This window comes from Scardinius erythrophthalmus (genome assembly GCF_964197995.2).
Source record: "Scardinius erythrophthalmus genome assembly, chromosome: 9".
Classification (NCBI taxonomy): domain Eukaryota; kingdom Metazoa; phylum Chordata; class Actinopteri; order Cypriniformes; family Leuciscidae; genus Scardinius; species Scardinius erythrophthalmus.
In genome coordinates this window covers 40848084-40871800 of record NC_138229.1, presented here as the reverse complement: position 1 = coordinate 40871800, position 23717 = coordinate 40848084, and the positions used below count along the sequence as shown (strand labels likewise).

The following is a 23717-nucleotide window of genomic DNA, read 5'->3' as shown; positions in this document are numbered from 1 at the left end:
TTATAGAAAATAGAAAGAAATAGATTTATAGAATTTATAGAAAGAAATCGTAATATTATATTTTTGCCATATCGCCCACCCCTTTATAAATCATTTCTTACGTATTCTTTAATTTTGCACCTTAATGTTAAGAGATAATTGTTAAGTGTTCATTGTGATTTTAGACTTTTGAGTTTTCCATGGTCGTGTTGACATTTCTGCCTTTATAACTGATGGGATTATAATCAAAGGTAGGTTAAGTTTAAAATAAAAAAATCTTTAAATGTAATATATTTGTCTCCTGGACTGGTCCTTATTTTAAATATGTTATAAAAAAATTCAATAATTATCGATATCGACCGATATGAAACACTTATATCGTGATACAGTTTTCAGCCATATCGCCCAGCCCTAATACCACTCCAGCTTTTTCTTTATAACTACAGTGAGGAGATCTTCATACTGGCCAGCTTCGCGCCTAATAATGTTTCTCACCGTTTTGTTTGTGATATGGTCCTTGTAAGAGATGGCAAGGATGGTTCTATAGCATCTCATTTCAAGTGCCTGGATACTTTGTTGCAACTCTACTGTGAGGGTCCAGGACTCACAGGCATATATGAATATTGAGAGAACATGTGCACGTAGAAGTCAGATTTTTGTTTTTAGAGAGATATTTTTGTCTCTCCATACAGGTATGGTATGGTACTCACAGTTTCCAGTTCTTATCCTCTGACTTATCTGCTTGTCACTATTCACGGCCAGAGTGGGACTCGTTTTCAGCCCTGGAGTTTCATGCCTTAGTCCGGCCCACTTTAGTTCTCAACTGACTATATTAAAATAATGTAATTAAAACCTCAGTGTATAAGTCTGCAATAGTGCACTCTTCTATACAGCCTTGTAATTTATTGTTTCTCCCTCCAAGAAACATGTCCGTGGCAGTAGCATAAATTATTTTGTCAAACATATAACAGATCCTTAAACATGAGAATCGGTTTAAATGTTGCATTCGATGATCCACACTACAAAATGAAAATGCAGAATGTTTCTACTTATTGTTGACTATACACAATCACATATTCAAAACGGGAATGGCCTTAAATAATAAATGATTCAAAGATTATTTGCATTTCAATCAAACGCCAATGCAATCCTTCTGTGTCTAGGGGCATATATAAGCAATTAGTATGAGCATCAAAGATCAGTTTCAGCTACTTTTTCTTTCCAAAATTAATCAATGTTTTTGGACTAATCTGTTACTGGTTCAATTGCTCCCTCATAAAGACAGTCACTTGTCGCCACCTACTGGCTTAATGATGCAAGTTACACAAACACAGACAAGTGAAGTAATGCAAACTGTGAAAAGTCCCAGGGAAATATTCAAACACATTCGAGGTATACAAATCAGTGTTTCCCCTACAATGTATTAAGCAGCGGCGCAGCGCCGCGGCTGGATTTTCAGCGCCGCTGCAAAATCTTCACATCATCAGTAATATCACGACATTCACTTACACACGTTGTCATAAGGAGTCGTTCACATGCAAATATTTCAAATGTGGGCGCACGGAAAGCGCACTCATAATAGAAGCGACGCAACGACAGACACAACGACAGACGCCACGGGAGAGCGAGCAATAGCGCTTGCGGAAAGGAGTTCGCGGTACGAGCTTTTCTCCGTTGAAGTCTATGGGGTCACTGTGTCCATTTTTTTTACTGTCTATGGAAAATATGCCGTCCCGCCCCTCCGTGTTCGGCGATCAGGTTTCATTCTCGCGCAGCTTGTTTCGTAACTTCAGGTGCGGGTCTTTTCCGCTCGGTGTTTGCGCCGCGCTCTCCGTTCTGTGTGTGTGTGAGTGTGTGCGGCGCATTGCGCTCTCTGCTCAATGTTCCGCTCCGTGTTTGCGCTGCGCGTTCTGCTCCTTAACGGCCCAAACGCCGATCATGCACTGGAAAAGCAAAGTCCGCTCAAATAACGTTACATTTCTCAGTAGTAGACTTCTGTTTGCTGAGCTGGTATAGCCATGCTGGGCAACAATGGTAAAATTACCTGCTCTGGTCACATGCTCTGGTAATAAGAGCTTTGTATGACTATACTTTATTTTGATAATTAGTCAAAAAATAAATCTGTTAAATCTGAGTATGTTGCATAGAACTGAATGAAGAATAATATATTGATGTTTTATATTTTAATATAGGGCTATTTTCTGTCCAATTTGTGTGGACATTTTTCTCTTTTTTCCCTTTTTTGTGTGTTTAATTTAATTAGTGATTCTACATTTAAATATTGATGATTACAAGTTTGGGGGAAATGCGATTAATCACAGCATTACACTTGAGCCCCTGCCCCTGATGAACTCTTTGCACGTCAACATAAATTAAAGTACTGGTTACATGATGATGTATCTAAGTGCTAAAGTGTGTTACAGAAAAAAAGATCAGTAGTGCAGGTGAGGGAGGAAAGAGTTTCATTTTTCCACTATCAATTTCTACCTTACAGCTGAAAATTAACACAAAAGAAAAACATGAATAATCCTGTCCTAATCCTGTTTGTGACCAGTTCAAGGTACGTGCTGCAATAATCATGCCTTCTGTTGATGGTATGTCAAATTTGTATGTCTCAAAATGTCCATTTCTATCCACAAAACTTGCCAGAAGTCATTAAAAAAAAAAAAATCTTGCACCCCCGGACCCCCGCGACCGGCTTGGAAACGTAACAGCACCGCTGCTGGAAAAATTTCTAGGGGAAACACTGCAAATATATATATATATTTATACAATAATAATGGCAATATTATATATATATGTGTGTGTGTGTGTGTGTGTGTGCTTGTGTTGTTAAATTGAGCTTATAGTTTCCACTGTCATTGGCAAAGAACATATATATATCTGTAGTATATCTGTGTTAAATAGAAATCCATTGTAATAAAGTTATTCTCATTCTGGGCACAGTATGCAATGGGCTACCTGCTCTCCTCTCTCATCTCCATGTCCTTCTCTCTTTCTTCTTCTCTCGGTCTCTTTCCTATTATCACTGTAAAGCTGCTTTGAAACAATCGCTAAAAGCACTATATAAATGAAGATGACTTGACTTGACTCTTTACCTTTACCTGTAAATCTCCCCTTCCAAAACAGCTGTTTAGTTTAGCCACTTGCATCCTATCTCATGAAGCATCGCATTGGGATTCATGCTCGGCTCGCGCTTCTGTGTACAGAAATCCCACTTGCTTGGTTGCTTTCCTCAGTGAGGCATTTCCTGTCTTTACCTGGTATGGTACTGATTTTTGATTGTTTTTTGTTTTGTTTAGTTAGGTCTTTCACAGTTTGGAATGCTTTTCTTCAAACTATTCTCTATTTCTAAGCACTGCTGTCCTGTCCAATCTTATTTCACCTTTTTCATGCTTTTTCTGATCTTTTTATTGATTTCATGGTATTCTGCTGCCACAGTTGTGTGCCTAGTTTTGAGATTTCTCCGGGTATCACACATTTCAAGAATCTCATCTGTAAGCCAAGGTTTGTTCTTTGAGCGATAGGGGCCAATGATGTCTTTGGCAGTTTCTCTCATGACTGTGTTGAAGGTATTTGTCATAGCTTCAACATCCACATCAATCATTAGGAGTGGTGCAAATTCTCCTCCAGTTGTAGCTTGAAAGGACTCACGGCACTTAACTGCATCCTGTTAAAAAAAATAATCTCTATGCTCTCATTATTCCTTGTTCTAGCTTATAATATCTTGAACGATGACTGAAACTTTGTATTACTGGCACTTGCGTATGTATTGCCTTTTTAAGATTAAACGCTTGTTATATTGCTTAACTGTAAGACACTTTGGATAAAAGTATGTAAATAGGGTTGGGCCGATAGACCCTATTTACATACTTTTATCCAAAGCGTCTTACAGTCCATTGCGATGGCTGACAGACATTTACGTTGTTGAGCCGGCATCACTGTTGGATTTATTACAGCACGTGAATTCATCAGTTTCTCCCGAAATACATGAAAGTAAGTGGCCGGTGAACTGGGAGAAGAATAGAGTAAACTTTATAGTTACTAACACAGTGTATCTGATATGAATAAAACACGTCGGCAAATATATTTGAATGGATTGTTATTGCTGCTTCCATAGACACCATTGTGTATTTTACAAACTATAAAGGTATTGTTTTGCTGCAAATTATTTGTATTTAAATGTCTGAAACCTAAAATAAACATTATGTGGTTAAAAACACTGAATAGTTGTGATATATGACAAGCGCTGAGCACATCTGACTTTGGCTCAGCGCCAGCCATAGCGCGAAAGCACAGTTTGAGTCACTGTACATTCGCTCATTAGTGGTCGGCTGCTGCAGAGTGGGCCAAAAGCGAAATTGCTGATGAGATGTAGACTAGAGGAAAATATCTAGTGGAAAATGAGAATGTTCTGTTACCCGTCACTTTTTCTGCCATGTTTATGAGTTATGGTAATGTTGCATGCACATTTAGGTTGTTTTTTTTAAACCCACGTCACCTTTAAATGAAACTTAGACCACTAGCCTGACAAATCATGAATCTAATTCATAATGCAACCCTTCATTTAGTCAGCTGTACAAACAATTTGAACACTTCAAATGATCGAAGCAATTTCATGAGTTTCATGAATTATCCCAGTACCTATGGCGCTCAGCTCAGGAACAGATTCAGTTGAAGTCAAGTTGAACACAGGAGTACAATCGTTCTCATCCTCCACCACGATTCTTAACTCAATATCCTTCTCAGCTTTACTCCCATCCAGAAACTTTGCCATCCCTCGAAGCTGGAATACAGGAAATCATTTCAACATGTTCAAACTGGTTTTTGGTGACATGAAAGTTAAGCAGTGAAATTGGATATATTCTCACTAACCATTTGGCAACTTAATGTTTATCATCAGCCAGTCATTTTTCAGTATAAATTCGTATTTATTGGCAGGCATTCATATTTCCCCACCCTTACTCTTACACATCATCCTCCCATAACAAATATGTTTTCCAAAACGGCATTCAATGAGAACAATGCAACACAAATGACATGAAACACCCCGTCAAATGAACTAAAATATGATAGGCAGTCCTGATAGAGAGGATAAACCAGGGTGTGCTAAAAGTATCAGAATATCATAAAAGCTCCCCAATCAGAACTCCTCTCAGTAAATGCTGTTTATCTGCTCGGTTGAAGTGTGTGAACTCTGATCCACAAGCACAAACTCTCTCTATCCCTTCACATTAGCTAGCTTCACTTTGATAAGCAACTCATTTGTCGCCTAGTGATGATCATGTTCATGTAAGCTGCCTAAATCAACATATTTAACTCACGGCTTGAGTCCAAAGTATACTAGGTTTTTTTTATACCACGTAATATTTAATAAGAATATCTTTCCCTCCCTCTTGCAGGCAACCTGTCACCCAAATGAGATCCACCAACAGCAAACCACAACCGTTCAATCAATTCCCCATGGACAAAATCAAGCCCCACATTTATTCTTGTTTCATTTCAACTTAAATTTGAACTTATTAACGTATCATTATTTCTCTCGCACAGACTTTACTTTACCTCTCTTTAACATGTGCTAAGGCTAAGTATGAGCCGCACCTCATTTAGTAATCTTGTCATTCAGGCAGAATGCATGACATTCGCCACTTCATGACAATGAAGCTCTCCTGTGAAATGTTGCTGCGAGCTGTTATCTTTCATACTGAGTCATCAGTACACTTTCATAGATTACTCAGCGAAGGACAGACACCCATACAATAAACGTTTATAGGCGTGCATGAAAGATGAAAGGGCTGCTCACGTAATAAATGGGAGTTTTCTCTCTGTCCAACACTCCAGTGATCCTGACCAAGCCATTCTCCTCGTTAACAACGAACAGGTGGACGGGGGGCTGGTCCGCCCCTGATCCACTCAGTGAATACCGGATACTTGTCCTGGTCTCCTCGTCTGAACGGATCTGAAATCAAATAAATGTCATTCTTTAATATGGGTTTAAAAAAGAAGCATTTGGAAAAGTGTGAAAAGTGCTCTATTTAATAAAAAAAAAAAAAAAACCTGAAGTGTTCCCTAGTGAAAAGATAGTATACTTAAGCACAATTTATTTGCATGTACTAATTAGTATATCTAAATGTATTTGTGGCATGCTATACATTGGTATACTTAAAGTCTGCCTAACTGGAAAAACTAATTTTGTATTAAATGCATTTTAGTTGTACAAAAGCAGTGCTGAAGTTCAATTAAAGCTGTATTTAATATACTTGTTTGTGCTAAAGTGGAACTATTCCAAGTATACTCAAGTACACTTTAAATATACCCTTGTTTTTTAGTTTTGAAAAGTAGAATTCACTCAGCATAAACTTCAAATGTTTTTTGGTGACATTACAATTGCAATTCAATTACACTGTAAGAGTGTTTAACATACATTACTATTATACTGATAACACACTTTTATTGCGCCAGAACGCCCACCACACACCAGCTTACTGCCATTCAGTGTATATGGGGATGATTAGGGGGCCATGATGGACAGAGGCCAAGGGGCAAATTTGGCCAGGATGCTGGGGTTATACCCCTACTCTTTTTTGGGATTTTTTTAATGACCACAGAGAGTATTTGACATTTTATTTGACATTAAAGTTCCTTTAATGAGAAAAGATGCACTACAGTAGGTGCATTGGAGTGTATTAGGAATACACTAAAGTAACAAACCTCTGATCAGGTAGGCATACATGATTTTTTTTTCACTATTTCAAACTGACTATAGGCTATGTTGTTTTTTCTTTATTTGTCATAATTACATATCTTTACTTCTGTATCTACTTTCTATATGTAGCCTATGTAAAGCTGCTTTGCAACCATGCAAAATTGTGAAACGTGCTATAGAAATAAATCTGAATTGAATTAAGCAATAGCCTACCTGATATTCAAAGTGTGGATACATTTTTGAAAAGGTTAAATATTATTTAAATATTTTATGCTTAAATATTTAACAAATTAAATCATTTTATTTGCAAATTGCTCATTGTTACATTTGCGCTGTGGGTAAAAGTTGTGTTTGGAAAATCTGTCCTTACAGCACCAGTCAGCAGAAATAAACTATTTCAGTTCATTCCTCACAGTTTCTTTGGTTTGCACAAAAAGAAAGTCTTACATAAAGAAAAAACAATACATAGCGCCATCATCTAAAGAAATTATTCTCAGATTTGAAGTACATGATGAGTCTTTTGCTGCAACGACTATAAAGGTTTCCTTCTGACAAATGTGTCAAATCTGCAACACAGATCCCCAATAGTGTGCACTCTAGCTAAAGTAAAGCAAAAGCAATTGTTGGTGAGTGTGATGCATTGGCTTTATGGTCTATAAGCATACAACAGTCTGACGTGTCAACTTCTGGTTCAACCAATGGAGGTCAAGGTTTAGCTTCGGCAGTTACAGTGTTTTCAAGTCATGTCGGAAAGAATGTATTTATGAGATAAAATGCACATGAACATCAGCACATATGTCAATATTCAGCTCAAGTCAGTTCAGTATTGATTGAGCTCAGTTCCATAAGTGTAAAATGTTTCTGTTGTGCACACATACTGTATATATACGGTGTATTTTAGGCACATACATGTGCGTGTGACACACTCCTGTACACTCACTGCACACTGAACAAGCAAAAGACACACGATAGAAGTGTTTTACATTTTTCACATCTGTGTTTGTTGTGTTTATGTGGCTAATCATTTGATGTTTGTGTGTAGAGTTACTATGCAAAAACACCATTTTTGAATGAGTTAAAATAGTTTTGAATGAAGTGTTTGCTTTTGCAAGAGATGTCTGATGGTTTGCATGTTGTGTGTGTGTGTGTGTTTAGTTTCAAGAAATAGTTTAGATAAATAGAGCCATAGTTTCAGAAATTGTATGTAAGCAATTTGGAAAAAACTTTATAAGTGTTTAATATCACTACTAGTAGGGAAAGTATGCTCACTGTATAATTTAAATGCAAGATATTTAAAGTGTGCCTAAAGTATACGATCAATAGCTCCATTTTAGCACAATCAAATACACTTATATCTTTAGTTGGACCTCAGTACAATTTACAGATAACTAAAGTACATTAAGCACAAAATTACTAGTTTCAATTTAGCAGACTTTAAGTATACCAATAGTACAATTGCAGGGTATTTATATTAAGTACATAATGTATCTGTAGTATACTTATCATAAAATAAATGTATTTCAGATACATTTAAGTATATTTATTTTTCACTAGGGTTTTCCCCCCCAAAAAAACACTGCAGAAAACAAAAACAATGAAGATCTTACTTTGGCTATGTATTTCTGACCCGTATAATCCTTATTTTCCCTCAGTTTATGGGGTGGGATTATCCATTCTCTCTTCTGTCTGATTTTCTTCTGTTGTCCTCCGGAAGCTGAAGTGTTCAGTATCTACACAAACACAAAAGCACATCAGTGTCCCAAATAATGTGATAAACTACACTGGATAAGCTTTTAGGAGTACAACAGATTTAAGAATACAAAATATATGCAATTAAATAATAAGTTTACACCTTTTTTTTTCATAATTTGACAGAATTACAGCTGGACATGATGCGCAATAAAAAATATTCTGCTCAAGCTACTGTTAACGCTAGGTGAACTCAAAAAAACAAAAGAAGAGTTGGATCCAAATGCAGAAATAGTTTAATAACAAAATAAACATCAGGGAACCGAATGAGCATCACCAAACACATCCAGCAAAGGACAACACCAGACACATCCAACATGAGAAACACTTGGGTATAAATACACTCAAGGGGAGATTGGCAAACAACCCTGGGAACAAACAAGGACTAATAAACAAGAAAAACTGCAAAGGACTGCAAAACTTGGCACCGAACAGGAAATAACATAAAAGTCCACACAAGTCAAGGGGAACACCAGACAGGGATCATGACAGCTACGTTGAGGCTACATCGTTTGGGATGATGGAAACAAATTCACAACTATGGGACGACTGGAATGCAAAAGAAGCAAAGATAAATTGCACTGTGGTGAAGTGCTGAAGTGATGAGTCCCAGCTTAGGACCCCAGTAGTACTCCATACTTGTTTTGTTTTATTGAACAGACAAAATATTGTTTTGAGCAAATGATTTTCATGTGTCATGTTCATTAAATGGCTTTTTGTTTTTAATTCTATTGCACTTAATTCAAGCTGATGTTAAAGTCATCACACTGACATTTGTTTATTCTCACACATGCTTGACATTTATAGCAACAGCTTGTATCCTGTTGCTTTAATGTGTATTAATGTTTTTATTCAAGCAGCAGTTAATTCTATCATACTCATTTATACTAAGATATACTTGTCAGACAATTCGATAAATTCATATTTTTGTGAATGTTATAATAAATGTTAAAAGTTATGGTTTATTTGTGTTATTCCAGAATAATTTGTTTTAACAAAAAAGCTTTTGTCATGTTAAGTTGATTTGACTCATAATTTTAAGGCAACCATGTAAACTTTTTTAGTTAGGCCTAATTGTTACAACAAACTAGGCTATATGTCGTTAAGATTCATTTGAGTGAACTTAAAATTGTTTGTTCATATATTAAATTAAATTGAGTGAACTTAAATTTGTAAATGAACTTAATCCCTTTGATTGCTTGAATAAGTTGATACAATATTTAATCTTAAGTTATACAACAAAACAACGTTAAGTTAAAAAATAATCTTTGATTCAAATAACAAAATAATAGTTGAAACAACAAAATCCACACATTTTAGTTTCAATTAACTCAATTTTAAGGCAACCGGGTAACTTACTTTTTTGAGTCAAACTAACAAATATTTTTTACACCCAGTCATGCTTGAAAAATAAAAACCGTCATGTGAAACCGGTATCATTTTTTGGTCATACCGCCCAGCACTAAGTTACCTGGTTGCTACATGAAGTGCCAAAGTTGAAGATTCGCCATAAGAAAAAATAATAATAGCCAAATTTTAAGACTACCAACCTTTTGTTTTGACTTCTTCAAACAACTCTGTAATTCCCACCCTGAGTCAGTAAGATTAGGCCTATGCTCTCTTCCTCTGGAAATCTGGTAATACAATAGTTTAACCTACCAATAATGTCTGTCTCCATATAAACAGAGTATGAGTGTGACAAAGTCTATAGCCTACAGTTCTTCTGTATATTTCTTTCCTAAAGTTGATTAATAACACTCTCATATCCCCTCTCTTATCACACATCTGTGTAAGAATGACCAGCAGAAAGAACAAACACCCACCCACACACACACACACACACACACAAGTTAAACAGAAAACAACAATGTAACGTTACGCTCTTAAATCACATATAAAACAATTTTCTTATTAGCACAGATTCTTGATGAAAGAGTGTTGATAGAGTGTTTAGAAAACAATACAAATGAAACAAACGAAACTTTAAGGATACACACAACAGTATTAAGACTATATTCGTGTCAGCATGAACATTGGAAACAACTTTTTAATCTTTTTGCTCACCGCCAGACTCAGCAGCACCAAGAAGATTGAGATCCCGCAGAGCTTCGCCATTCTCCGGCCGCTTCTCCTGCCGTTACTCGCGGAACTCTGACACACACGGTCAGGGACTAACTAACGGTCAGCGGGGGCGGGGCAGGGCGGGGGCGGGGCTTCGGGCGCGCGCTGGAGAATGCGGGGTATGCGCGAGAGGGAGACAGTCAGTCAGTCCATCGTCACACCCAATATAAAGGCTTACAAAACAATTTAAAACAATCTTCTCACTGGACACTCAGATAATCTTCATTAATGTGAGAATGCTGTGTAATAACTCTACGGAGGTTCATGTCGGTGCCCTGATAAGTTTACAGTAAATCGTGTGTTCAGAATTTCTTATTCCTTGGAAACAGACAGTTCTAATAAAACGGGTTATGCTAGCATGACGAAACTTGGTGTATTTACTAGTTGTCATATCAACACTATATAGAGAAAAAATTGCACCAAAATTAATTTTTTTTTTTGGAAGATATCCATAGACATTTATTAAACTATAGCAAAAGTAAATTTCTTGCTTAAGTTAATTTTTCATCTCATTTTTTTGTGTTTATTTAAAATTAGACAAATCTGATATTATTTCAATCTCCAAGATGTTATTTAACAGTTGAGATAGTTCTTTAATGCTTCGCTAACTAGCAGAAGACACTAGCCGGGTTTAAATCCCAGTTGTGCAGGAGGGGCATGTTGTAACACTGCGTTACAATGTGCCCCGATTAGAAATATGCTGTTATATTCTATACTTTTATTAATTTTATTGAAAAAAAACATGAGAAAAAGGTGAATAAAGACTGAGAGTCAATGTTCAGAAATTACTAATTATTTATTTGTTTTGAACTATGTTGTATGGCTGTGTTTTCATGTGTTCGTAGTCAAAACTCAAAAAAGAGTTTTTATTTAATTATTAAAAAATTCTATTATTTTATATGAAAAAGTTAATAATTGTATTTTATTTAGAAAATATTTTAGTTTGTCTTGTATATATATTTTTTATTAGATCAGATAACATTTTAGCTGCCATATTATGTTACAATGTGCTCCACACATGTTACAATGTACCCCACCTATGGGGCATGTTGTCACATTTCACTTTCATTCTTTCGGGGTATATCAAGAAAAAAGTATATACTGTATTAATAAAACAAAACCACATAATTGTACTAGGCATGTGTGAAATTAATGTGGGAAAAAATAAATACTCTGAACCATAAGTAGATTTACACAAACCGAGAAAGTCAAAAGCGTCACTTTGTGCCCCGCTCTCCCCTACATACGCGCCCTTAAACATTATTTTCTTCCCACTTAAGGTGCGTAAACTTCCTAATGTCCTAATAGCGGTTGCATAACCTTATGCACTACTAGACCATAGGTCTTTAAAGGTCTGCTGGAGGTCCTGCAGGCCCACTGTCCTGTAGAGTTTCGCTCCAACCCTAATCAAACACCTGGACCAGGCTCAACCAGCTAATCAAGGTCTTCAGGATAACTGCTTGGAAATCAGAAGCGGGAGCAGGTTGAATATAAACTTTGCAGGGCAGTGGGCCTCCAGGAGCAGGGTTGAAGACCTCTGTCTTACAAGACTGACTAGTCTTACAAGTTAGTCATCCAATTTTTTTCTTTCAAGCAGACTGTAAATAACTTTTTTAAGTCAGTTACCTAAAAACGTACATTGGCCTGAAAAGTAAGACTAATCGCCCCTTGACTACACCTGCTAGTGGGTCATCATACTAGAACTTAAAACACTGTCTTAACATAATGGCTGAGTTTATGCAACTGGCCCCTGATTTCTAGTTTGTATTCTTAGTATTTTTAAGTAGCTACGCTGCAAATTAAAAATGACAATTTAATACCCACAGAATTAAAATGAAAGTTTTCTCAGTGTATGATTATATCAGAATAACCCATTAACATGTTGAATAAATTCACAATATGTTCTGTTGTCAACTATAAATTAACACAAGTGTTAACCACTCCATAATACAAAAACGGCAAGAAATAGCACTTTATTGTTTCTTTTACATTTTAGCACACACAAAAGGAAGTTAATGGACTCATTACGTGCTCTTTTTGGCCAAAATGATTGGAAATGAAGGATTTGCAAGTATGTGGGAGGACAGGAGTCACTGCTTCAATGCGAATAAATGGCATTCAACAGAACTAGGGTGTGGGGAGGGCAGGGTGTAGGCTAAGCTTTGCCCCTGAAAACGAACCTGAGGAAATCCCTGTGTTACGGAAGGATGGATACGTGGAAGTATGCATCCTTGAGATCTATCGTGACAAACCAGTCCTCTGATCTGATCTTTGGTACTATCTGTCTCAAGGTTAGCATTTTGAAATCGAACTACGTGACCGACTGATTCAGAATGGGACGCAATCCTCTCACAATCATTCTTCAGAGATTGCGAGTCATCACCCTCTGCTTCGATGCTTTCTACATCCACAGAGGCGCACCGGTGCGGAAGGAACCGCAGTGTGTGCTTTCTGACACTGGGAAAAGGCACCAGATATATCAGGTGAGGGCTGAGGTAAGGCTGGGCCCGTCTCAAACCCCTCTGATAGATCCATTTGCGATCCCCATGATAGATTGCCTCTGCAACAGCGAAACTTCAGACTCTGAGGAACCCGAGCCGGAGCGGAAGCGGAGCGTCCTTAAAGGAAGCTGTTCACAGTCTGAAACTCAAACGCTGCCTGTGCATTCTCCACTCCCAAACACACAACACAAAGATTGTGTGTGTCCGTAGTGTGGGCAGGGGTGCACACACAAATTAGACTGCTGTTTGCTCACCTTAATATATGAAAGACAGACAACACCAAATAAGACACAATGATTCACATAGAGCGACTTGCTGAAGACACAGAAGCTATAGCGTTATACACTGTTTGGTCAGGCTTTATAGTTTCCGGGTTGGTGACGTCACCCACCTCTGACCTCCGTCACGCCACTGGACTGATTTCACTCGCGCTTCGCGACGCAATCACGCAGAGCGGAACGCAGTGTCAATTTGCACTGACTTTGTGCACAGTGCACAGTGTCAATCGTTCTTGAAAGGGAACCTTAATTTCAAGAGGCATATTACTCCTTTTTACAATGTCAAGATCTTGTTTTTGGGCTCTGCTAGAACAGTTCTTCCTGCTTGAATGTTGATTATTTTCCCCATATTCTCCATTGTTGCAGCTCCTCTCTTCCCAGTCTCTATGAAGCCCCTCCTTCTGAAAAGCCCAATGCACTCTGATTGGTCGGTGGACCAGTGTGTTGTGATTGGTCAAGCGCTTAGAAGGAGATGGGAAATGTTTGGGAAAATGTCACACCCAGGACCATCACACCCAGGCTGAGCCAAGTGTGCGACCAACAGCACAGGGCATCGTGCCTCTACAGGCCCTTATAGGCTAGTTTTTTGTCAAATTATTTATCAGCTACTGTTTTTCCACCCAACATCGATGACATAAAATACCTGCTGTCTCACAATTATGCATAATCAAGGTCACATGAAATGTTTTTGAAAATTATTATTATTATTTTTCGAATTTCGGCATTATGTTCTGCGCTCGCTCCACCGTGCTTTTGCTCTAGCTGCTCATGTGAGTAAATCATCTAATAATTTAGTAGACACGAGTCGGGTGGTGAGAAAAGGAAAAGAATGAAAAAGTTCATATATTTTTTAGGCTGCTCTATTATTATTATAATATTATTTTATTATTACTGTATTATATTATTATGCAGTAGCTCTTACAAATATTATGAGCGTGGGAGTGACCGTGGTTCTTGCGTATGCGTGTCAGTAAACACGGTATCACACGTTAAGATTCTATGCAGAGCTTTGCTCAGTCCATTTTAAATTCTAATTGCCGCGACTGAAATAAGTCAAACCACTTTTTTTATTTGTCGATCAGATGCGCGTGAACAGTGGCGGAACTAGAGTTTTATACATGGGGTGGCCACTCTTACTTTCGGGGGTACACAGTACACACACACACACAGTGGAAAAGCTTATGGAAGAAATTGGGTCACTCTGTTTGTGTCTATAAGTGTTGAACATCCAAAATATTTGCAGAAAACAAAGCTTTAGCACCAAGAAGATAAGATACCATAGCATGTGTCTGTTATGTACTGCTGCGTTTATTTACAAAAAAAACTCACATTTACAAAAAAAAAAAACTTTTTTTAATTGTACTTGAAAAATGTAAACAATTGTATTGCCCATCAATATAAAATCTTATCCTAGGAAGATTTAATACAACATAATTCTTTCTTTATAATAATTTATAATTATTCTTTCAAAATATATTTTTTTTTTTGTGTTCATTTTTGGGTGAACTATCCTTTTAATCTGGCAAAATCATCTCAACTTAAATTCCTGAATTGGGTATGTGATTGACTGCCTGTGTCTGGTAGATGCTCTGACCTGTTGCTGGTCCTGAAGTCTGACCACACTGACTCTGACTAGCCAGTAGTGATGCAAGGGCTGGGGTCTGTTTGCACCTGATCTGCCTGTTAATCATTTTAAGCCAAAATGGGTGTCAACCTTGAACAAATTGCAACAGAAGCAAACTCAACAGAAGCAAGAGATTGGTTTTGGGACTGGGTCTGTGGGACTGTTTCTGGGGGACGAGTCTGAGGGAAGAACAGGAGACAATGGTAAGGACAAAAAGTAAAATAAAAAGTGAATCCCCAGAAACAGTTTTCGAAACTTTCCCCTAATGGGATTCTTCTAGACTTTTTTTCCTTACTCAGGACATATTGAGGATACAAAATTATTTGAGTTTGCTTCCGTTGCAATTTGTTCAACCTTTTTTCATAAAATGACTGGACTATGTTTGTGCTTATTTAAAAAGTACTCTGATATCTCTCCCTTTCTTTTCATGTTTAATTGACCCTGTTCAAAAATATGACAAATTTAAAATATGATTCCAATCATATTTATATTCTAATCATCATCATCCAATTACCAACATGTTTATCTTAACTCTTTCTCGCAGTAGCCTATAAAAAAAAAAAAAAGGTGTTTTTGGTAATTTTCACAATTTCATGGCACCCCAGAATATTTTGTTGTATGAATATCTGAACATACCAAAAGAATGAACAGACAAAAACTTTGTGCATCTTTTTTTATCAACACTTGAATGTTGGCAAGTTTCATAAAAAGCAACATGAGCAAAAAGCTGAGAAAATCGCATTTTTATCAAAGACTACATCTAGATCAGATTCATAATGATGATCAAAACACAGTAGATCGAGTCCATCAACACCCTACACCAATAAAGCTTCGATCGCATTATGATATCACTTGTTTCTGCTCTTCTTTGCCTGCGTTTTGATCTCCTATCCTCATTAGCTAGAACATTTGTATACTGTAACGGCAAGGTAGCCTACTGCATATGCGTGTATTAGGCCTAATGTAGGCTATTCGGAGCAAACCACCCTGATGCTAAACCTTAAAAACTTACTTTAAATATGATGTTTTCTTATTCGGTGAAGTTCGGTATCTTGCAACTATCTCTCGTCCTCTGCTCGTCCGTTTGAAAACTGCGCGCGCGCCGCACTGCCGGCGAACGTAATTTTTTTTTTTTTTTAAATCAGCATCAGCAACCGCCAGTAGCAAATAAAATTTTGGGGTGGCACCCGGGGTGGCCAATCGCATGTCAGGGGTGTCCAGTGCCACCCCGGACCCCCCTCTGGCTCCGCCACTGCGCGTGAAAGTTGCATTCGTTACTATACTAGCCTACTTCCTATAGCAACCCCCTCGCACACCAAGTTCGTGCAGGGCCTCACGCCCTTTATTCTGTATGCCGGGAATCAGTGACGGCATTCACAAAAACCTAGGGTGTCTACAAAAATCTGTCATACTAAAAGAATGCATTTTGACGTCCCAGATACGGCCCACATCTGGCCCACGTGGAAAGATGGGTGACTCACTCCTGTTTGCCACATGTGGGCCGGGTCTGGGACGTCAAAATGTTGCTATGTGGGCCGGTTTAGGCTGCTTGAAATTTGTTTTTCAAAGCTGCAGTTCCTACCAGCTCCAGCAACAGCTCTACTAAAATTAGACACTTTATCAAGCTAAAGATACCAATACACTTCACAAAACTATCTGCCATTTACACTGTGACAGGCAGTCCAAAACCCCACCAGCCAGAAGCTGCCAGCCTCCAACTGATTTTTAAAATGATTTGATGCCACATAGATTTAAAATATAGACTAAAATATTAAGATATAAGATAAAAATATAAGACTCCATTATTAATGAATATAAACAGAATAAATATAAAAACACATTTGTTGCAGTTCAGTTTTTATTCCATAAGTGCGTGGCGCCGAGGTCAGAGCAGTGCAAAGTCACTGATTCATTAAATTCATCTGAAACATTTCATCAACTCTTTCTGCACAGACATGTACAGTTGTGACTTATTAATTAGTATGTTGGCAGCAAATACAAAAAGGCAATTGTGATGCAATTAACAGTAACTGTGCAACAACAGTGTTCCTGAAATCGCCCCATTTCACGTTCTTGTGTAATGACACTTTGTAGTAGCCTATAAACAGTTAGCCTGAGGTCGTCATACTCAGATTCCAGTCAGAATATGAGTCTGAAACTGCTCCATTGACCTTATTCACAGCAGCGCCATCTTTGATTTTTAATGGGAATGAAAGCGAGGCTGGGAGGGACAGACATGCATCTTTTCAATGGGCTGTACTGTTTTTGGATTGTTCTGCTCATGAAACACTGGGAAAATATCTTTCCAAGAAATTTCAGTTGACAAAAAACTCCCAACAATATGAGCTGTGGAAAATTGTAAGTAATTTAGGAGCTTTATACAGCTTTTTACAGCGGATGCCATTGGAAACATGGCAAGTCTATCCCTCACAGCCTCACTTTCATACCTGTCATGGCGCTGCTGTGAATAAAAGTGCTTAGGGAAGTTCGCAAGTGCGTGTCTAAGGCCTCGTTTACACTGCAGGTCTTGATGCCCAATTCTGATTTGTTGCCTATATCCGATTTTTTTGACCATCCATTTACTCATTGGCCAAATGGCACCCTAGGCACTCGTGGTCTTCCTACGAGTCCGCACTTTTCGTGATGTGATGCCGCTTTGACTGCCGGGAAGAAGTCCGCATCAGTGCAGGCTCTGCAAAAGTGCGCATCGAGGGCACATATCGACTGCAAAGGGGGCGCTCGCAAGCACCCTTCTGAGGCTTAAAATGACAAATAGGACACCCTACGGTCTCACGGACTTAACGGACACGCGCACGCGGCAGCCATTGTAAGTCCACAATACCGAAAGTGCATATGAAGTGTGCCATTTGGGACAGGGCCGTTCTTTCAATTGTGACCCATATCCGATTCATGTGTTTACACTTGCCATACTATCTGAAACATCGCACATGTTTAAAAGGGTTAAATTCTCTTGCACAGATGGACGAACGCGAAATATGCTTGATGCCAAACATCACCATGTAGACTGTGTACAGTTGAGACATAGGTACAGTTGAGACACCTTAAATAACTTGCGCGCGCAGCATGCACAAGTTGTGATTTTTGCTGTGCACATGCGTATTAGTGCCCTCTTTTATCCTGCAAAATCTGAAGACTGGACGCGTCTCAGATCAGAAGATATCTGCAAAAGTTTTTTTTCTAAGGGAAGGCTTGCATCGTTTTTTGCGCACTCAACTATGAATAACTTATTATCCTTATGTGACTGTTAAACGTAACTGGTACCATTACAAACGTTATTCTGTGCCCTAAACATTGGTATATTCCATGGTAATGAGTCATGCAAGCTCAATGCAAAATCTAGAGAAATGTGCGAAGTGGCCAGCGGGGGATAGTTGAGACACTAGTGTCTCAACCGTACCCCAATAGAGTTATATTACAAAACACGCTGTTTATTTGTTCAGTGTTATGATAGCAGGTTAAACGTCATAATTGGCCAGCATAGGACGCAATTAAAAATACAATTTCATATTTATTATATTTAACTGTATGTTATTAATGAATATATTTTTCTAGCATGCATGTTAGAAAGATAACCTAGCAAGTTATCTTATTCTTGTGCAGGATGCCCCGCACGAGAGCTAGGACAACAAATAGGGAATGCCAGGAGACCATTTAGAGAGGGCTGCAAAAGTTGTAGATGAGGGCATATCAATTAGGAAGGTAGCTGAGAAGTTCAAGATTCTGTTGCTTCACTGGCCTGATATGTGAAAAAAAGAAAAGAGCTTCATCTCTTCATTAGTCTTTTTTTTATTATATTTGCAATGAACATTTAGTTACATTTCCCTCATTAAAAATGGGTGTCTCAACTGTCCCGTACATAGGTACAGTTGAGACAGAGTTGACACAAAAAGCACCTTATTTTTATTCGCTAATTGTGGAAAATGTAAACTACTTATGGGTATTATTGATTGATAATACATTAGTCTACATGCTAATGTAATGTCATGTGGCATTTCATGTGAAAATTCAATTCTTTTCCGTATGTATTTTTGTGTGAAAAATCAAAACTCAAAAAGTGTCTCAACTGTACACAGTCTACCCTATGAGGCGGAGGAGGACGAAAAGTGCTTTCTTTAAATGCAAATGTTTTTTGAGTATTTTATTTGTGAAGGTAAAGGATGTACTCACTGTACTCCTAATTACAAGAAGAAGAAAAAACTGCTCTTAAACTGGGTGTGTGATAGGCTGTGGAATGGGGTTTGGCCGAGGAAAGTTGTTTTAGTCGAAAGATTTATTGCTTTATCTCCTATCGGCTGATAACGATCAGTGTCAGATCAATCGCACCCTTACATGCCTTTTTGGCTTGCCTTTCGTTTTCAGCTGTCATAAGCAGCTGAAATTAATGTCTTATGATTGTGTTGCTGTGCTATTCAATTGGCTAAATCATGACCTCCTTAGTTTGCATATAATAATAGATTCTTTGCACACACAATCTTAGGCATAAAAGATTATCTTTTTTTATTTTTATTTATGATGTTATAGTGCTATTCAAATGTCATTTAGTTCAACTATTCAGCTTAACAGGGTCAGTATGTGTAGCCTAACCCTAATCAAAATAATGAAATACCAAATTTCAAAATAAAATGTCTTATTTATTTATTTATTATTATTATTTTGCATTAAAGACTAAATCGAGTCTATCAAATAAAAATGAAATAAAAAGAGGTTAGGTGAAGTGTCCTGTTAATTTAATCAGCATTGTCTGTGCATACCTCAGGACTGGTGGGAGCGTATTGTGGCGGGCTTTAACGAGAAGCAGTGGGTCCGAAATTTTAGGATGAGCAAGCCAACCTTTGATATGTTGTGTCAACGTTTGTCCACATTCCTCTCCTACGACAACACGAAGTTTCGTCGGGCCATCCGTCCCGTCGGGGTTTCTCTCGTCATTAAACCGCGGAGACGTTGCCTAATGCCTCAGAAAATCCGATCTGCCTGTTTACATGACAGTCGCATTGACACATATCCGATTTATTTCTGATTTATTTCCACATATGAATGAGGCCTGAAACCGATCTCGAAATATCCGAATGCATGCGTTTTTTTTCTGTTTACACTGTCATAGAACACATCCGATCTGTGTCACATATGAGCAAGAAATCGGAATTGGGTCAAATTTCACTGACCGTAAACGAGGCCTAAAGTGGACTGGAACGCAGCCCATACCCTGTCTATGCCCATACCGAACTTCCCGACCTCAAATGTTATAGGCGGGGCTAAGTTCGGCTGGCATCCAGGCTAATAAATAGTTTGTTCACACTGAAAATTCTAATAATCTTTTTTATTTCACTCTGCGGTTATCTTTGAAACGCCTCTTGGGCATGCAAGTTGCAGCTCTTTGAATGGGGAAACATCAAATTCTCCAAAAGTGTTCGCCAAGCATACGATTAAATTTCATATTTGAAATCACCAATGAAATCTGACAACAACTGTCTCATAAATATTTCCCCATTCAAAACAATACATTGACATGTCTTGTGTAATTCTATAGTCTTTGACTTTAAATGTTCCTCCCTAATCTTATTAAATGTATGCTTCATCTTTCATTACAAATTCATAAATTTGATCAATCTATTTAATTAGAATAATAAGACACTATAGGGCTGTTACCCTAGGTAGGGCGGATCAAATTAAATTAAATAATGTACACTGAAAAATTACAATTGGATTAAATAATGTTATGACATTGTTTTAAATATTTTTGAATATACAAATAAGAAATGTTGGAAAGAATGATACTTTTAAACAAAACCCTAAACCGCCAGTAGGTGGCGGCAGGCGACGGTGTTAAAGGATTAGTTCACTTTAAAAAAAAACTTTTGCTGATAATTTACTCACCCCCATGTCATCCAAGATGTTCATGTCTTTCTTTCTTCAGTCGAAAAGAAATTAAGGTTTTTGATGAAAACATTCCAGGATTTTTCCCCATATAATGGACTCCAATGGGCCCCAAACGGTTCAAGGTCCAAATGACAGTTTCGGTGCAGCTTCAAAGGGCTTTAAACGATACCAGACGATGAATAAGGGTCTTATCTAGCGAAATGATCGGTCATTTAAAAAATAAATAAAAAAGTTTAAGTTTTATAAGCACAAATGCTCGCCTTGCTCTGTTCTGTGATGCGCGTTCGTGACGTCACGTAATACGCAATCACGTTATGCAATTAATAATGTATTTATTAATGTAGCCTTTTGTAACAGTATTTGGATGCAATGGGCGACTCGTCATATACGCTGGGAGTGGTTTAAACTGGGAAATAACAACATGATAGGGAAAATGAAGAGAGATATCCAGTAGATTTGGCTATTTCTTACAAGAAAATGACGGTATTTTATTTTGACTTAGAATTTAAATTTTGCTGCACCATTACTGAAATTATTTTGAAAGTCTTTCTCATCTTTATTCACTTTTCCTATGTTATTTAAAAGAGACGGAGGGGAAGTTAATGTTTCAAAGATTACAAGGGCATTGGTTTGGTTAATGTGCATGGATACATTTTGATTTCGCAGACTTTAGAAGATAAACAAAAGAGAAATGAATGCTACCAGACTATGATCTTTCTAAGGAGTCTCTCATAAAAATCCACCATGTGTTTCTTATCTCTTTAAATAACAAGTTAATAATTCACTCCAATCAACTAGTAAAGATAAGAGCTCCAGCAGGCTTTCAATAGATGCACTGTTTCCCACTCGTCCTGACACTGACTTTATTTTTCTACTGTTACAGTTGGCAAGAGTGTCGACTCTCATTGCGCAAGTCCTGACAGCAGTCAGATTGCATGACGATATGGAAGGATGCGATAGATTGCATAATGATAAGATGGTGTGTTGGTCATGAATACTAATGCTCAGTACCGTAGAAAAGCACAGATGTGGGAACTCAGAGGTGTTGTTTACTTCCCGCAATGAGTCAGTGAGGAGTTGCCTACGCCCAGTTCACTCCTATCACTGTCTATCAGACATACGTCAAGTTTATGAAGGCTGGTCATGTGGTTGTGCATTAGTTTAGTTTTGCATCTCTAGCGCCATCTCTGTTTGAAACATAAAATTTCAAGTTTTTTTTTTTTTACTTTTTTTTTATGTGTCTGTGTTGCTTTTAATATGCTGCAAGACAAACCATGTGCAAATTCATAAGTCAACATCATTGATGAGTATTTTCTCCTTAAAACTGCAGTGAACCAAAGACTGTTGCTGCTGTCAAAAAATGGCAGGTGTTTCTGCAGGGTTGCCAACTCTCACGCATCTGGCGTGACACTCACGCTTTCAGCATCAATCTCACGCTCTCACGCACACGCAAGAAATGTCATGCCAAAAATCCATTTTTCTCCCCTCTCAATCCGTTCATTTTCTGTTGATGACTATACTAGACCACAGCCTATTAATGACAGGAGAGGAGTTTAAGGCCCACAGCTGTAACATCTGCCCACTGCAGTATTCTCTGATCGTTGAGTCGCTGAAAACCTTGCACCTGATACGTGTGAAAAGTTCAGAGAGAGTTAAGAGCGTAGGTTCGGAGTGATTCAGGTCAAATGATTGTGAAATAACGATTATGTTAAAACACAACATTTTCTCGTTGTTCATCTGGCTGTTATAACTCAGGTACAGCAGCCAAACAAAATCTAAAGTCAATGGTTTAAGGGTCAAGAGCCCAACTAAAACAAACACCAATCACCATAATGGTGACTGAACATTACGTTTTTTTTCCTTCAGTGATTCTGCTCGTTAACATCATGTGTCTTCAATGTTAGCAATAAAAAATAAAGAGTTCTTAATTCATCTTTGACGTCTGTCTGTTATTCAGATATTTTTGTTTAAAAAAAATTGTAAATTTTACTCATTTTAAATGGTTAACTTTTAAGGAATTAATTTGATTAATTATTACTCAATTCTAATTTGTTACATTTAATTAATAATATTGCTTGTAATCTGTTGCCACAATTTTATTGAGTATATAGCGAATATATAGATATATATTCATTTTTACAGTGATAGGCATACATCAAAAAAAAAAAAAATCTGACCAAGTAACATATCTGCCACTTTTGTTCTTGACCGAATGAAAACTAAATCACTCACGTTCCATGTTTATATCTATCGATTGCTCAGTCAGATCAGATCACACGCTGCAAATGATCTACATAATGAGTCACTGAAATGTCTGTTCTGCAGGAAAAAAGCCAACTCTCGGTGTCAGTCTTCAGATCAGATCTCAACAAAACCATATTTTATATATATTCTAGATTAAAAGTAGCCATCTAGATGACGTTTAAACTCATCTAGTATAATCCTCATCACGTGCCTTCTTCTTTCTGTTTAGACGTGACGGGACTATACACAAAGATGAATGACTTCAAGCTGACATTTCCCACGAATTTGGACCCAAAAGCTCAAACTATAAATCAGTTTTATAAGCTTACTGATGTGAATCAGGGTAATGCTGGGCTACTCAAGAACTAATTTTTGTTATTTTTTAACCATAAAAAGTTACATACTGAATGACACCATGTCTGTGGATTAGACTTGTTAAACTGCATTTGTCATGATCTGATTCCCCATATCCCGACCTCTGCTCCCTCTGCTGGTGATCGTTCCCAATGTTGATGAGACCAGGCATTATGTTTAGTCAGTTTTCATTTTTCTCCCTCCATCTCCCAGTTTAGCTTTCGGAAGGGAATCAGAAAAGCTGGAAAAAACAAACAACAAAA

General features: G+C 37.6%; 1 protein-coding gene across 1 annotated transcript in view; it reads right to left on the bottom strand.

Annotated features, from left to right (window-relative positions):
• Positions 1–10585, bottom strand: part of dsg2l (desmoglein 2 like) — a 31140-nt gene extending 20555 nt beyond the window's left edge. The window contains exons 1-4 of the mRNA XM_081374118.1: positions 10499–10585; positions 8293–8415; positions 5783–5938; positions 4624–4765 (exon numbers count right to left, since the gene is read on the bottom strand). Coding sequence (XP_081230244.1) covers positions 4624–4765; positions 5783–5938; positions 8293–8415; positions 10499–10549 — 472 coding nt within the window. The 5' untranslated portion in view covers positions 10550–10585. The remainder of the gene's footprint in view (positions 1–4623; positions 4766–5782; positions 5939–8292; positions 8416–10498) is intronic.
• Between the last annotated feature and the right edge of the window lie 13132 nt (positions 10586–23717).